This window comes from Haliotis rufescens, unplaced genomic scaffold, assembly GCF_023055435.1.
Source record: "Haliotis rufescens isolate VD_foot unplaced genomic scaffold, xgHalRufe1.0.p SCAF_3, whole genome shotgun sequence".
Taxonomy (NCBI): domain Eukaryota; kingdom Metazoa; phylum Mollusca; class Gastropoda; order Lepetellida; family Haliotidae; genus Haliotis; species Haliotis rufescens.
In genome coordinates, this window is record NW_025964001.1 from 29,800,174 (window position 1) to 29,817,151 (window position 16,978).

Consider the following 16,978-nt stretch of genomic DNA (forward strand, 5'->3'; position numbering starts at 1 on the left):
GTTGTTATCATGATAAAGAAATTACACGTGTATACATGGTTTTCATTTTGGCTCAGGAAACGAAGAGTATCGTCTATGGACCTACGTGTTTGCCTAAAGAAGGACATAGCGAAAATAGCCACGTCTTTGGATGCAAGGGCAGCTGGCCCCAATCGTATCTTATCTGAGGATACTTCGTTTCAATTTAACACACATAGTTTTAGGATTCTGACACGTCTTACATACTTCCCACTCCCACAAATCCTCCAAGAAAACAATAGGATTATAGCATACGTTGTGTCGCCAGGTACATGGCATGAGAACTATAATGTGCATGGCAATATCCGACTAATTTCATACACTCGATACTCCTGGTGATTAAAACTAAAACGAGGACACATTTTAAAGACTTAGAACCTTGAACTTTACCTGTGAGATGCAGACATGATGACAGGTGACCTCATGCCATGCAATATGACGTTCATTCCACACACACACACCACGAACAACCAAAGCCATGAGTTATGCACGTGCAGGCATGGTCCGGGGTAAAAGCATGTGCATTTTGGATATTAAATACCGGTTGGGTATTCACACGAGACTGGGTGAGTTAGTTTGGTTTTACGCCACTTTCAGCAATATTCCAGCAATATCACAGTGGGGAACTCCAGAAATGAGCTTCACACAATCGATCTGAGGCTTTCGGAGTGACAAGTGAAGGCTTTAAACCACTAGGCTACCCCGCCGCCCCTATTCACAGGAGGAGGTCTGCGATGCCTAGACTGCCGCCTGTACAAATGGCCCTTGGGATATTGCATGCCGGGATATCTGCAACTGCTGTAGCCAGACAGTAAGGATGTCATCATTTCTAGCACAAGAATTGCACGTCACCACAGGACAGGATCTGTTGTTGATCGACCACTTCTGGCCGACCTGGTTACAACACCTGCACAAGATCGCTTCATAATAAGGGTCAGACATCTCAGGAACTCGAAGAGGCGAGGTTGTACCGCCGGTGCCATACACGCTGCTGAGGAAACATGAGTCACTACGAAGGGTAACTCTCTTTGACCCAGTCGTCTAAGGCTCCGCGATTCGCTGTGCAGTGTTGCGTCCCTTGGGCACGCCAGAAACCTATAATTGTGGGTTCGAATCAAAATATGCTTTGTTCAGGATACTTGACTTTTGTTATTTGCAGCATAAAATGGTTTCTAGTCCAACATCTGTTTTGAAGCTTTCTTGCGCAAAACCTCCTCTCCAGCTCGCTGATTAGATGTCTCGAAACACATTTGCCAGTACTGGCCAACAGGTGACTGTAATTTGTGTTCACTTGACCCCTTATCAATTTTATTTGGTCGACCCGCGTTGTATACAACCGTTCAGGATTCGAGAACACGTGCAAATAGTGAGAGAACAGTAGTATACAGTCAATTATATTTATATTTATACATGTAACTTTGTTTAAAGGGCAAGTAAACTGGACATCTGCAACTTCGCAGATTGTAATTCTTTTGGGCACGCCTAATCACAAATGATTGACTAAAATCATATTTTGAAAAACGGGAGCAGATGATTAAAAATCATGGCCCAAACGAAAATATCCGCCACTTGGGTTAAAATGGCTGCGCGATTTCAACGATCGGTAAGCGCCTGGTCTTCCCGCTTTCACTTCTGATTTTTTAATCAGGGTTTTTCTGTCTGCTCACGTGTTTGATTAACGTGTCCACAACTTTGCTAAGAATGAGTAACAACATAGAAGTGGGCACTTAAGTACAAAGAGAAATTCTTCAATTTCAATCGGACAAGTTATGCATGTTCTATTGTGGACATTAAAAACGATGATATCTTCCAGTTTCTAGGCCAAGTTGTGTGAAGAAAAGATGTTATTTTTTTTATACAGGAGGGACAGATATCGGAAGAGAATATTGTAAAGTATGAATATCAACAATATTGTTTGATAAATCGTACATTTGGAAGAATTTATTTCGAATAAACTGAAAATGCACGATAGCCAGTTATTTTTCCGCGTAGCTCCAAGCACCATTACAAGACTGTGGAACAGTTATCGGATACACGGGACAAGACTGAACCTTTCCAGGTCCGGTCAACCACGTATCACTACTAAAGCACATCATCGATTCATACGGCTACGTCACTTACGTGAAAGATCCACCACAGCCACCTCTACAACTACGACAATGCCAACATTGCGTATATCAGCCCAGACAGTGAGGAACCGTTTAGCGCTGAAGGTATTCGCGCAAGACAACCAGTTCGAAGGTCATTTGGGCGGACCTGCATCGTCGCTGCGACGTCAATGGTGTCAAGGTCACAGAGTATGGCCACAACTGGGATGGAGACAAATCTGGTTAAGTGACGACTAACGTTTTATGCTTCGCGGGGAATGTTTATAGGCGTCGCGGGGAATGTATGCAGGAAACTGGACAGATTTGGTGGTGCCTGGTGGTTGTGCGATGATGTGGGCTGCCATCTTCTTCACTGGTAGAACAGGTGAGGCGATGTGAAATGGGGTTTGACGTCGCGTCCAATATTATTGCACTTATATAGCTACGTGCATGTACGTGTGTGTTTACGTGGCTGCTTGTACTAGTCGGGACTGATGCCGATTTATAGTGCTAGCACACGGAGATACCATGCCGCAGTTTAACATGAATACCCAACTCAGACACAGTATACTGACTCCGAGCCGACCAGTCCTTGTCTTAGCCCCATAATGCCGAGCGCCAGACAGGGTAACATCAAGTACCATCTTTTAACGTCTTTTGGTATGAAGCGGCCGGGGTTCGAAACCCGGACCTTCCGCTCTCTGGGCTGGTAGAACAGACTTGGTGCAAGGGAACTTAATGGCACAAGGTTACACTGATAAGATTCTTCAGCCACACAGCCTTCCCATTATGCAACAAACAAACGTTATTTTCCAACAAGACAACGCCCGACCTGGCACTGCAAGACTGACAACAGACCTTTTGAGGAATCACAACATCCAGGTCCTGCCATGGCCATCCAGGTCTCCAGATTTAAACCCAATTGAACATTTATAGGATGCACTGGATCACCGACAGCGAGCACGTCAGCAACAACACCTCCGACAGTTGGGTAAACATTCACCAGGGAACAATTTTGGGTCTAATCACTGCCATGGGATGATGATGCCAGTTTTGGACTCAAATGGTGGCCATAAAAGATATTGAAAACAGATGAACTTCACCGTGATCACCTTGAAAATCTAGTGTTCCAAGTGTGCTATATGGAACCTGGGTCAATGAAAATGATGTGTACAAGTTTTGAACAAGTGTTTACCATTTGCTGATTATTTATATGATATATATATTTTGTATGTTTTCTGTATTATTATACACAGGTTGTGGTAATGGTGTTAGCTTCAGTTACTGTATGCCCTCATTGTTTATCATCAGTTTTTCTATATGTCATTCTTGTAAGATAAGGAGCCTAAGTCCAACATCTTTCCCAGGCAAGGGAGTTAGCTGACTGTAACTAGGCTGGAATTTCTGGGCTCGAAGCGGCACCAGTGGCTTTTACAGGTTATGTCCCTTCTATGTCCATCCTATTGATCAAATAGATTCCACGTCTCATATCACTAGTAATTGCTTTGAACAAAATTGCCAGACCCAGTGAACACGATCGATAATCAAGATCTTTATTGTTATAAAATGGGTCTTCTTCGCGAAGTGCATCAAATCAAGTTAGAACTTTGACTAGAAACATGAAGGGTTTGGAATATATATGTTCATGCTAAATTGAGGGTACACATTCTTTGCAAATCCTGCAATCAACTGAAATCTGCTTGGCAGTTTACGAACCGGATGTCGATTTCATTATGCGATTTTATTGGACTATGCATAGACTCGTTAGTCCAGCCAAAATATAACTCCATAATTCCAGCCTAGTTCGGCAAGGGTGGAAATTGGACTTTTATAGTCAGTTAACATCCTTGCCTCGGGAAGATGAAGTCCAAAGACATAAAGTAAAGAGGTACATAGAGTTAAGTGATTAAAAAGGAGAATGGCGTATTGATTTAAGAAACACCTTATGCTTTGTATCGAGTCGGAGATGTAGAATTACACTGCAAATCCTACAGCACACATTGGCATATTTATCTTTAATCCATAGCCCAAGGTATGACATAAGACTACTGATGATAACCAATGACTGGATGAGGGAATACTGCATGTACAGTAACACAGCTACCAGGTAAATATCGGTGTATAGAGCCTTCTCACTTTAAGATAACTGATTTCGGCAAATAACATACTGGTTTATGCTGACATCAAAGCATCGGTTTGAAATATGGCATCATGGACAACCAAATGTAAAACTAAAAGGAATGTACAAATGATGCCAAAATGTCAACCTCATGCTGAGCCATCACTATAAATACGAATGCAGATCACAGCGATAACTACAGTGACAGCTGTATGGACAGAAGACCCCTCTACGATGACAGCTGGAACAAAAGTTTACTTTGTCTCTTCTGATGACTGCTAAAGGGATTACTGCCTCAAAACATTGCAGCACCATCATGAAAACAAGGTAACTGTTTCTATCTCTGTTTCAAAAACATTCATTCACTCACTCCATTCCAAGGGTGACATGCTAAACATTGCTCAGCAGACTGATAATTTGAAACCATACGTTTAGGATCAAGATTTCTTCCAAACTACCCTCAGAAACTGAAAGATGAAATTTAATAATAGTAGTACCATCATATTAATAGCGGATGAAATTTTCAAATGTGATTATGGAGTCATTAAATTTTAGATATACAATATGATATGATAGACTATAAATATGACATTGTATGATGGTCAGACACATGCTCAGGCCCATGAAGCAGGTTCGTAATATTGGTAAACATAAACTGCATCCGTGATACATTGTGACACATATGTAAATAAGGTCATGTCCTGTGGACAAACACTTCCATCAATTAAATGCAAGTTTTAACTACTAAAGAAATGTTAAACTCTTTTATTAGCAAATAGTTTAAGCTGAATAAAAGAATTGTTCAAGTCCATCAAGGAACCTATCAGTTAACACAGAACTATGAATAAGGAAGAAACACAGATCTGAATACTTATGACACTAATCTTCAAACTGGGTACAGTGGTATTCTTATTTTTGACTCTGTCCATATGTTTTCTGCACTTGTGGCCACATCATACCTACACACCATAGCACTAGGCTTGCTTGTCCGGATGATCAAGAAGTTGAGATCTTATTCCAACTTTTTGCAATTCTTCAATTAGTTCTCCATTTTTGTGCATGTCCAGTAAAATATCACATCCTCCAATAAACTCTCCATTCATATACACCTGGGGAATTGTTGGCCAGTTACTGAACTCCTTTACACCTGCAATGTAAACACTATGTTTAAGTCATGTTATCATAATACAATAGGCAAGTATGATAAATAAGTAATTATGTGATTTAAGAGCCCACATTATCTCTGTCTGCCTCATTTGAAAGAAAGCACACAACCAGCAATAACAGGATCTAACTATGACAGTATCTCTTTATGCAAATTGTATGATGGATTGCTTATTAATAACTAGATTTCTACATGGCATGATGAATAATAATACACTAAATTTAACAAAATTTATCAACTATAGGTACTCAAGTCTAGGCTTTACCTTGTCTTAGATCTTCATCAGCAAGTACATTGTGTGCGTCGTAATCATCAACGCCGTGGAAGTTGAGGATCTGGACGACAGCATTGCTAAATCCGCACCTTGGAGCATCAGGCGTGCCCTTCATGAACACAACAACTTTGTTGTTTTGCACCAACTTTTCAAGATTCTCCTTACTGCCGGCAGCTGACGAGAATCTAATTGCTGCCAGGCGACAAAATGTCATGGGAACCCTTGACAAGACTGACTTTGTCAACAAACGATTCATACTTGGCTGTCTGTAAAACGCAATATGATGTAAATAAATCGAGCATAAACGTGAGCCTAGCAACTACTTCCGGGAAGTCTGAACAACGAAAAATAGTTTCAGTATTTATATTGTATAGCGAGCATTTTATATCGCCATTACATATAACATTGTATTATATGAGAGAAAAATATATGTTACCTAATTGAGATACAAACATACCACAATAGAAAACAAATAGATAATACTTATATTAATACGCGTATATATTTTACCGCGCAGGTCAGAAATGTGAACTTCCGTTGACTTGCTTCCGCTTTTGTGGCAGTCACGGTTGAGGGCTGTATCTACTAAGTTTTGTGTGATGAATTAATTCGATCTTTAACAACTAAGATGTCTACAGTAGCTGACATGCTTGGGCAACTAAAGACGGCTGTCGATTCCAACCGCACTGACGTTATTTGCACTATCATATCAACGTGGAAGAAAAGTAAAAGTTTTGCTAACTTTTCAATCATGAGTGTTTTTGCCGGCTTGTCAGTAATCATAACGATTACCGGTATAAGTACTCCAGCATTGCTTCATCGAACTATTGAAATTTAATATGCTTTAAAAGTGCAAAGATCATGGTTTGAAAAAGAAACTGAAGTGGCATAGTAAAATACAAATGCTGGGCTTGTGTTCGGGTGCTGTGACAACTGTTGCCATACTGCCAGGCTACGTTGATAATACCTTAGAACCGTCTCTGAAAAGACCCAAAGATCTGAGGCGATAGCTTTAGTATTAGCGGTAATTCATTTCACAGAAGTAATTTTTGGAACATGAACAACTGCAATCTTGTCGTTTTGACGCCAGCTAAAATAAACCGTTTAGCAATATATATGGTTTCAGTTAACATAGAATGGCTATGATAATTATTTGTTTGTTTGTTGTTTAATGCTGCACTCAGAAATATTCCAGCTAGAGCAGTCTGTAAATAATCTATTCTTGACCCGACAATCCAGTGATTAACATTATGAGCATCAATCTATGCAATTGGGATACTTTGAAATCCATCAACCTGATCCCCATGATCCCATTGAACGCCTCTTACGACAAGCATGGGTTGCTGAAGACCAGTTCTAACCCAGATTTTCACGGGTCCATGTCCTGCATTTGACTTCCATGTCCATGGTCCTGTTAAAACAAACTTACCACACTGTCCATTGAATGATTATATTGAAGAAGAGGTGTTCCGCCCCCTTTATCCCCAGGTAAATGCTCTGACAAAGATATAAAGACAGCAGCAACCGAAAAATTGGCCTCTGTAAAATCACCTTGCTTTGACTGTAAAAATCAAAATATGCATGCGTGGAGCTTTCTATATTTGTAAACTTCTGTAAATACAATAAACATACCCTCCGGACTACCTGATTACGAGCCCTGTTGTAGCAAATTAAGGAAAATCGTTATTTTGTTCAAAATTGGGATAAGTTTAATGTTCCTATTTTCTTAAATTCATATGTCTGTCTTTTAAACATTCAATTTGTATATTAACACTACATTCAATAATGTAGTAAGCATTAAGGCCTCTTCTGTGAGATATAACTACAGTCGAACTTCTTTACCTGCTTTTTCTCGAAGGAACCGATATCTCGAAACTTTTCTCCGTTCCTGACTCCCTCACTATATACATGTAAGTTTGCCCGCTTGTCTCCAGTTTGAGATAAAAATACATAACGCTATCTCGAACTTTGGACGAGGTCCCTACTTTGACGTTACTATAGAATTTTGTACCTTTACCTCGGATTTGGCTTTTGCCACATTAACAGTTTTGAAAAGCGCAAGCATATCTTGTACCTTTCCTCACACATCTAACATCGCAGTAAAAGGACAGTGCAATTTAAACCAATTGTACAACCATTAATGTACTTCTGTTTTAATCCAATTGTTCTGGTAATCTTTATTGACAAATAAAACATTGCAAATAGACATGAGTAAAAACATGGCACTTCCTGGTTACTTTAAAAAGTGCTAATCAAAGTTAGATTAAAGGAACCAAAGCCTATACAAACTGTGAATTAACAAGCTTGAGGCACTTCGTTATTTTCATCAAGTGGACAGAGTGATTGCTGTTATGCCTAATGTTCATGTACATTGTACGTAATTTGTCAAGTTATTATTCATCATCACCAGCGAAAAACGTTTCAATTTGTTATCAGATGCACGCGATGTGTTCTTAATTTCTTGTGTACGCAAAGTATTGCTATGTATCTATAATACTGTTACTTGATCTGTCTAGATAGTTATGCCTTGTTATCTCGAATGGCCGGATATCTCAAAGTTATAAGACGGTCCTGCTAGGTTTGGGATAACAGGGTTGGACTGTATATTAACATGATATGAGAACGTTAAAATTCCAATCTTGGATTTTTTTTCTGACATTTCCTGCAGATTTGGCCTCTGAGCAAGTCTTGAAAAATCCCTGTAAGTTCTTTATGTACATGTTTGTAGGTCCATCTGATGAGGACTTGCTGCAGCACGTACTGAATGAGCCTCAGTTGGATTGTGGCACCTTACTTCACTATGCTACTAAGGTAATCCATTAGCATTCACCTATGGAAATTGAAAATCCTTGTCTCAATGCTTTCTAGCACTGCACATATAACCGGTAGCAGTTTAATTATTGAGTAAAAGAAAACTATTTAAAAGTGATGTTTTTCAATATTAATCTGCAGTGGATGCATGAATTACAACTGATTACAAGTGCTAGTATTCAAGGTGACCTGTTCAGATGATCTGCACTTAGTTAATGTTACACAGGCGAGTAAAGCTGACATCGTCCGTGCCCTGCTGTCTAATGGAGCGGACCCAGGTGTACAGAACAGTGAAGGCAAACTACCACTGGACCTTGCCAATGACCAGATAAAGTGGGTGTATAATGAGGAGCTGCTACAGTCAACAGCTCAGTCAAAGTAAGTCCTTCCCACATCACAGAATCCCAGAGCAGCGGTCCACAAATCAAGTTAACGTATGGGTGTTGCGATCGTCTTAGCGCTAAGATCATTTTGTGGAAAGACTCCCTGGTCTCTATGTGTCTATATCTGTGAGTCCTGGGGACTCTCTAATAAATCTTGAGGGGTTGCTGGCATTAAGGAGGAGGTCTTAGGGTGCCCACTGTACCATCAGCAAATGAAGTATCTGTGATGCCTAATGATTAACACTGATGGGCATGTCCTTGTGTGAATCGAAAATTAGTGATGGAGTAAAGGAAATTTGACAAGGACTGTCCAACAATGATCAGGATGATTGCATTGTATCAGAACAGATTTTTTTGGTTTAACATGTCTAAGGCACAAGGGGCAATGGGGTAGCCTAGTGGTTAAAGCTTTGGCTCATCACGCCGAAAACCTGGGTTCGATTCCCAACATGGGTACAATGTGTGAAGCCCATTTTCCGGTGTCCCTCGCCGTGATATGGCTGGAATATTGCTAAAAGCAGCGTAAAACCATACTCACTCCCTCACTCTGAGGCACATATCATTCTGACACCATGATCTTTTGGGTCCAATGGGACTCGCAGTAGGTATTATTTGCGTTCATTCTTATTTTTTAATGGTGTAGGTGAGTGATAAATATGGTTTTATGTCCTTTTAACAATAAATATTCCAGCAACCTCACACCAGGGGACATCAGAAATGGGCTTAACAAATTGTACTCAAGTCGGAATCTAACACGGGTCTTTAGCGTGACGAGCGAACGGTTTAACCGCTAAGCTACCCCACCACCCCTATTGGTATAGGAATGATTAGGATGCGCTAGTTCTGTTCCTCACTATTTTTTATTAGTATAATTAAAAAATAACCTTTACTCAATGAGTCTAATCTGTAGTATGTAGGATCATGTTCCATCTATTTGTCCCCGTAGTAATTTTGTGTGAACTTTTGTTGAGAATGTTTAGTAATATTTCACATTTTTTCAAAGTTTGTATAAAATACCTTGGGCATGAACAATTCTGGGCACAACACCAGATTTCAAGACATGCAAATGTCAGTGCTACTCTCAGATTACAGGGTGTTTAGAGGTTTATTTGTCATGTGTGACAAGAACGGTATCTCTACCTTAAAGGGACGTAATTCTTATTGGCAACCTTACCCTGAGAGTCCAGTGATGCCTTCAAATTACCAAGTATGTTGTTATCACACTCAAATCACCATACACCGTGTTATCACAAGACAAGGGACGTGACTCATATCATGCATTTTGTCTTTTCAAAATGGCAGCAGTATTACGAATGCTAGAAAACTTACAGACACTTTTTCTCTGTTAAGTGCAAAAAAAGTTTAAAAGTGCAAAAATGGAAAGTGTTCTACACTTATCTTTAATGTTATTGTTTGCATTAGAACATTGATCATTCGAAATGGATTGCACCTCGAACTTCAATTACAGCAGCCAGTGACCTGATTCACTAGAAAGATAATGATTAGTTTATCTGGATCCTCTTGATGTCATATCACAATAAATTGTAAACTAAATTTGCTGAAATCAAAACTTTGCAGTATTTTGTAGATATACAAGATGGTACATGATGATTATGTTCCAAGCCTATGGCAAAGCGTAATGACACAAGATAGTAGCGGTTGATATGACAAACAACCAGTGTTTTGAGAGCTTCACTGAAATATACGTACACCTTGAAATCTGGTGTTGCATACAGACCTGATGAACTGCTCATGGACTCAATTTGGATCACACATCTTTTTAAAAAAATGACCAGGTATTAGTCTTAAACATGTTAAATGTCTACAAGTCATCATCCAAGAGCCTGGTGGATTCTGCATATGTGAGCGGTGTAGGGTTGATGTCAAGTGCCATGATGTTGCTGAAATATTTCTTAAACATGCTAAAACTAGTGAATAGTACTAAACTCACCCACTCAATTAACTTGAATCATCATCAGCTATGAGCAAAGCATCATACATGTGTCATTTAGCCTGGGGAGAGTGTGTCAGCTGTTGGCTGGAGGTGTGGACGTGAACTTGAGGGACACTCCTGCCACACAGAACACGCCGCTGCACTGGGGCGTCACATACAGCACCGTCGACATGGTCCAGTGTCTTGCAAGTGAGAATCATGGCGGCTATTTTGCCTACTTCTATTGATACTGTAGAATAAAGTTATGTTTTAGTCTGTTTTCAGTCGTACAATTGGGTATCTCATACCTCTAGTCGCACGTTAAAAGGAAGCCAGAAGCTGGAATGTAAACAATAAACTTGTTTCCGTCCGGTTGCGCACGCACCTCCCGATGACATGCCACAAATTTCTCAGCGCGCCTCTGAGCTGGTCGCTCGAGAAGGACTTTCGCGATAGACTGCTAGTTTGTATTCTACTAGTACTTATCGTGTGTCTACAGTTGTTGTTCTAATACAGTAATAATACTATGTCTTACCTGTAGACTCCTGGAATGTAATCATTGGTAATCCATTGTTTGGGTTCAACACGTGTTTCACTTGATTATACACGTGGCAACATGTCGGGCATTTGTACCTCGTGTCAAGGACAACTGTCTAAAGTAGATCCTCACAAGTATTGTCCTTCCTGCATAAATAAGGACGGGTTTTCAACGTGTTCGTGGAATAAACGTTGTTAAGAATGTGAGCATTTGTCTTCTATCAACTTTAACTTGTATCTTCGTGCGTTGGCGAAGCGGGCTACTGACCAGCGCTACAGGCAGAGGAGGTCATCGGGTGGATCCTTGGACTCTGCACCCCCTACATCTGGCCCTGGGGGTGGCGCGTCGGCCACACCCAAGAAATCAGTTGAAAAAGACCCGCCTCAGTCAACTGTTTTTGACAAGACACGGGACCGTTCGCCTGCTGATGATACTACCTGCACGACTGATCTTCGTCAATCGGTTGATCGAGAGCGTCACTCAGCCACCCCCGTTACGACGGGACCGGGTGGTGACGAGGACCACGAGGGGACTACGGTCCCCAGTCGGTCCGTCTCTCGTCCTACCAACGACGATTGGAACGTCGTGCGGGTCGACAGTGAACACAGATCCCTCTCTAGAAGTCGTACCCGTTCACGGGACGACAGGTCGAGGGCCTCGTCGAGTGACAGTAAACGACACGAGGACGTTCGTCGCCTTCGAGGTCGTCGGGAGTTCGATTCGGACGATAACTACGATGGGGATCGTAGTACTTCTACAGTTAGAGATCGTAGCCCTCGTCCCCACAGGGACATGAGACGCCTTCGAAGGGAGTTTTTGGGAGATCAGCGTCGTAGAGATAATGATCGATCGTGACCCTCGTCTCACTTTCATATCGACCCGGCTTTGATAGGCCAGATGACGGCGGCGACCGAGAAGGGTTCGTCTACGTCGGAGGTCCATGGACCATCGTCCTGTACACCAGTTCCTTCATCTACGCCTACACAATCGACGTCGACGATGGATTGTGACGACAGCGTCGTAGAGATAATGATCGATCGTGACCCTCGTCTCACTTTCATATCGACCCGGCTTTGATAGGCCAGATGACGGCGGCGGTCCTCGCCTTGACGGCGTCGACCGAGAAGGGTTCGTCTACGTCGGAGGTCCATGGACCATCGTCCTGTACACCGGTTCCTTCATCTACGCCTACACAATCGATGTCGACGATGGATTGTGACGACAGCGTCGTAGAGATAATGACCGATCGACACCCACGTCTCACTTTCATATCACCCAAGCTTTGATAGCCCAGATCACGACGGCGGTACTCACCTCCAGGGCGTCGACCAAGAAGGATTCGACTACGTCAGAGGTCCATGGACCATCGACCAATACACCAGTACCTTCATCTACATCTACACAATCGACGTCGACGATGGATTGTGACGACTGCCTGGCTATGGCTTGGCTATCTCACTTTTCTGCCTGAGTTATCAACAGATGATGACAAACCGACGTGTGCTGGCTTAAAGGTTGGAGATACGCCGCAGTCTCTTCAGTCTTCTCCTCCCAATGTCTTCAGAGCCATGGTTCACGATATGGACCAGAACTTGCCTCTGCTCTGCCGGGGCAGTGTTTCAGCAAACCACCTGTTCGTTCGCGTTACCAGATCTATGGCATGCCGTTTTCGTCACCCATGAGTAGGGACTTGGATTGGGGGCTACTCTTCAAGAAACCAGCGCCCTCCAAGATTCTTGTAGTAGACAGGCATTGGGGATCCATGGACACTGCTGTTCGTCTCCAGCTACAACCGCTTGCTATGCTGTCGACAGCGAGCCGGCGGGGGAGGTAATGAGGTCCCTTTTCCCCGCCGTCACCGTCGTCGGAGCCTACTACCTTTAGACGAGCTACCGGTAGGGGGAAGACTTCATCACACGGATCATGAAGACGGTCGTAGAATGGCTCCGTCGGCAGGCGATCAGGGTCGCCTTCTACCTAGACGAGCCCTCTCCTACGGGCGACAGGCTCACTAAAATACCGGAATTGCAGAAGATTCTAAGTGCCTTCATGATTGAAGATGAGTCACATTAATTCCGCCTGCCGGCCTGGGACCTCGATATCGTTCTGCGCTACCTGTCTAGTTAGACTTACGAGCCTCTCGATCAGGTCGCCTTCGACATTGTCTCCGACTAGAGGTACTGCTCGTATTTTTTAGTTACCTTGTATACTGCGAGTTGCTCTGTAACTAAATTATGCGCCGACCACACTTCGATCGCAATTCATCTGACGTGTGCAGTTGTCATGTCGCATCGATACTTTGTTGTGTGTCGAAGAGCATTAACCATGCTATTTTTCGTTACCTTGGATACGACGAGTCGTTCTGAACCACTTTATATACCGTCCACACTTCGATCGCAATTCAACTGTCGTGTGCAGTTGTCCTGTCGCTTCGATAGTTACTTGTGGGTCGAAGAGCATTAAACATGCTGTTTTAGTTACCTTGTATACTGCGAGTTGCTCTGTAACTAAACTATACGTCGACCGTTTCGATCGCACCTCAACTGACGTGTGCAGTTGTCCTGTCGCATCGATACTTACTTGTGGGTCGAAGAGCATTAAACATGCAGTTTTAGTTACCTTGGATACGACGAGTCGTTCTGAAACTAAATTATATGCCGTCCACACTTCGATTGCAATTCAACTGTCGTGTGCAGTTGCCTTGTCGCATCGATACTTACTTGTGGGTCGACGAGCATTAAACATGCTGTTTAGTTACCTTGGATACGACGAGTCGTTCTGAAACTAAATTATATGCCGTCCACACTTCGATCGCCGTTCAACTGACGCGTGCAGTTGTCCTGTCGCATCGTTAATTAGTTGTGTGTCGATGAGCATTAACCATGCTGTGCGTTCGTGCTAAACAATTTGTCTCGTCCGTGCATCTGGTCGAATGTTCTATTGTCACTACAGGGGTGAGGAACTTGGTACATTCGACGTGCAAGAGGTCCCTTCCGGATTACTTTCCAGACCCTCCTTCCAGTGTTCCGTCGAATTCTACCCAATTGTACGACTGAAAACAGACTAAAACATGGGTTTTTCAGATTAAAAACGATGTTTTATTGGTCTGTTTTCAGTCGTACGTTCCCACCCAGCCATCCCCACTGGGAAGTAATCCAGTCCAGTCCTGCTTGATGGCTTATTCTTCGAGATTTGTGGCATGTCATCGGGAGGTGCGTGCGCAACCGGACAGAAACAAGTTTATTGTTTACATTCCAGCTTCTGGCTTCCTTTTAACGTGCGACTAGAGGTATGAAATACCCAATTGTACGACTGAAAACAGACCAATAAAACATCGTTTTTAATCTGAAAAACCCATTATTGATCAGTTATTAAAAAGATTCTCAGAGTCTAAATCAAGCCATTTGTTTTTAAGTTTTTTAAAGTCATTGCTGAACATTTGTTTGACTTTTCTGGACTTTTGTTTTTGTTAAATTAAATATTCTTTCAACTTCCCCATACACACTAGCTACAGGCAAGTTGAGCTGAATATCTCCCTTGGAATTTTGTTTTATTATAGCTCGTGGTGCTAACCCGAATTCTGTAAATGCGGAAGGCCGCTCCCCTCTCCATGAAGCAGTGAAGAGAGGTGACATATCAATCATCTCGGTGCTACTCAGCTATGGGGCTGACCCGTCCCTCACAGTCAAAGCAGGGTAAGCTGTAGCTTACACACTACCAAATGTCTTCCCAAAGACTCCTTAGTATGCATTATTTAGAAACATTAATTAAGTATTGACCAGCCATTTAATTTAAATGTGTGAATAGCCTGGCCTTAAATAAGCTGAAGTTTAATCACAATATATGACCATCATCCCCAGCTCTATTTCTAAGTACCATCTTCCCTAGGCAAGAGAGTTAACTGACTTTACAAGTCCAGTTTCCTCCTTTGCCGAACTTGGCTGCAGATCCTGGGCTCGATCGTAGCACCACAAGTGGTTATTACAAGTTATGTCTCTTCTAAGCCTCTCCTATGTACCAATCAGATTCCATCACTTGTATTTGTTTCAAACAAGACAGTGGCGCCCAGTGAAGATGATCTGATAGATAATCAAGATCTATGTTGTGATAAAACGTGTCTTACATCGCAAAGTGGATCAAATCACGCGGGCACCTTTATTAAAAACATGAAAAGGTTTGGAAAATATTTGTTGACGAGTTGGCGATGCACATGCTTTGGAAATCCTGCAATCGACTGAAATCTGCGCGACAGTTTTTGAACCGGATTTCAATTTCGTTGCACGATTTTGATTGGACTATGCATAGACTCGTTAGTCCAGTCGAAATGTAACTCCATGATACCAGCCTAGTTCGGCAAGGGTGGAAACTGGACTTTTATAGTCAGTTAATTCTCTTGCCTCAGGAAGATGCCAAGTACAGGAGGCTAAACACACACAACATAGCACTTAGTTGAAAATAAATGTGGACACATTCAGGATGATTCAGCATACAGTCTTCAAAATTCACACTAGACCGTGAGCCCGACACTACTAAATTGTGCTGAGGACAAGCAAAATCCAATGATGGTAGTCCTCGTTGACTAGTAGTATTTGAGGGCCATAATTCTGAACCAGTTCTTCAATTTTGCTACAAATTGGAACTGAATAAAACTGACAGAAAATTAAACATAGGAAGGGTTTTTGTCTTGTTCAAGCTACTACATGTACTAACTCTTAAGGACCAGTGACAAAGGTCTACACTTGAAAATATTTGCTTTCAGTGTCAGAGTTCTCTTTCTTTGTTGTCAAGGAGAAGAATATGAATGTTCTTGGTGGTTTTGCTGTGTCAGTTTATATCTGTAATTAATCATCTAATTCTTTCCAAGCGTTGACAGTTGCCCATGTGTTAGAGATGTAAGTTGCCGATAATGAGTTAAATAGCCATGTTGCACTGTGTGTTACAGCCCTGACACAGGGAAGACTGCTTTTGATTTGGCCTCAGGGCTGGAGAAAGTCGAACAGCTGATGAAGACCCCACCCAGAAAACGTACCCTGTCATCTGAGGCGGCTCAACACGAGCTCAACAACCATACAGGTAGGGACCACCATAGCTGGAAGCCTTGCACATACAGGAATATATCTAAGCTGTGTTTGAAATGTGCTGTAGGGTATTTATAATGTCAAAAGTGGGACAATTTGTGTATGTCATGTTTCATATTGATGGGATAACGCTAAAAGCAGTATGAAAAGTTCATGCTCTGTATCAGTTATAGACAATGATAGAGTTAGAAATTAATTGTTCTTTTCACAAGTCTGCAAAATTTACCTGCTCCAGTGTTGCCAATGGCCTTATGTTAAAGGTGGTAGTTCACATGGATGTGATACCACAAGTGCTTCCTGAAGTTTACTGGTGTTGAGCCTCTGGACTTATGTTAATTTCAAATTATGCTTGCCGTAAAAGGCGCTTAACGGGATCGGGTGGTCAGGCTCGCTGATTTGGTTGATGCACATCACCCTATCCTAATTGCATGTATCGATGCTCATGATGTCAATCACTGGATTATTTACAGACCGCTGTCATATAGCTGGAATACATGTATTGCTGAGTGCGGCGTTAAACAACGAACAAACAAACAACTATTCAAATTAAGTTAAAAGGACTCCCAGTATAT

The 16,978-nt window shown here is 42.1% G+C and overlaps 2 protein-coding genes across 3 annotated transcripts in view; one reads left to right on the forward strand and one right to left on the reverse strand.

The window, feature by feature from the left end:
- Window positions 1-4,974: 4,974 nt before the first annotated feature.
- LOC124145596 (glutaredoxin-related protein 5, mitochondrial-like) lies at window positions 4,975-5,995 on the reverse strand. Its single transcript, XM_046515428.2, has 2 exons — window positions 5,655-5,995; window positions 4,975-5,371 (listed from the first exon to the last, which is right to left on the reverse strand). The coding sequence occupies exons 1-2, from the start codon at window positions 5,917-5,919 to the stop codon at window positions 5,199-5,201; spliced, it is 438 nt and encodes a 145-aa protein (XP_046371384.1). The 5' UTR covers window positions 5,920-5,995; the 3' UTR covers window positions 4,975-5,198.
- Window positions 5,996-6,182: 187 nt separating this feature from the next.
- LOC124145584 overlaps window positions 6,183-16,978 on the forward strand; it is a 41,202-nt gene continuing 30,406 nt past the window's right edge. For both annotated transcript variants that reach the window (XM_046515406.2, XM_046515415.2), the window contains exons 1-6: window positions 6,183-6,388; window positions 8,392-8,474; window positions 8,701-8,852; window positions 10,870-11,000; window positions 14,888-15,023; window positions 16,271-16,401. In XM_046515406.2, the coding sequence (XP_046371362.2) occupies window positions 6,292-6,388; window positions 8,392-8,474; window positions 8,701-8,852; window positions 10,870-11,000; window positions 14,888-15,023; window positions 16,271-16,401 (730 nt within the window). In that variant the 5' untranslated portion in view covers window positions 6,183-6,291. The remainder of the gene's footprint in view (window positions 6,389-8,391; window positions 8,475-8,700; window positions 8,853-10,869; window positions 11,001-14,887; window positions 15,024-16,270; window positions 16,402-16,978) is intronic.

Coding starts and splice junctions, on each gene's coding strand:
- LOC124145596 (XM_046515428.2), bottom strand. CDS start 5,919: ATGAATCGTTTGTTGACAAAGTCAGTCTTGTCAAGGGTTCCCATGACA. Junction 5,372..5,654: donor TGATGAAGATCTAAGACAAG/GTAAAGCCTAGA, acceptor TTTACATTGCAG/GTGTAAAGGAGTTCAGTAAC.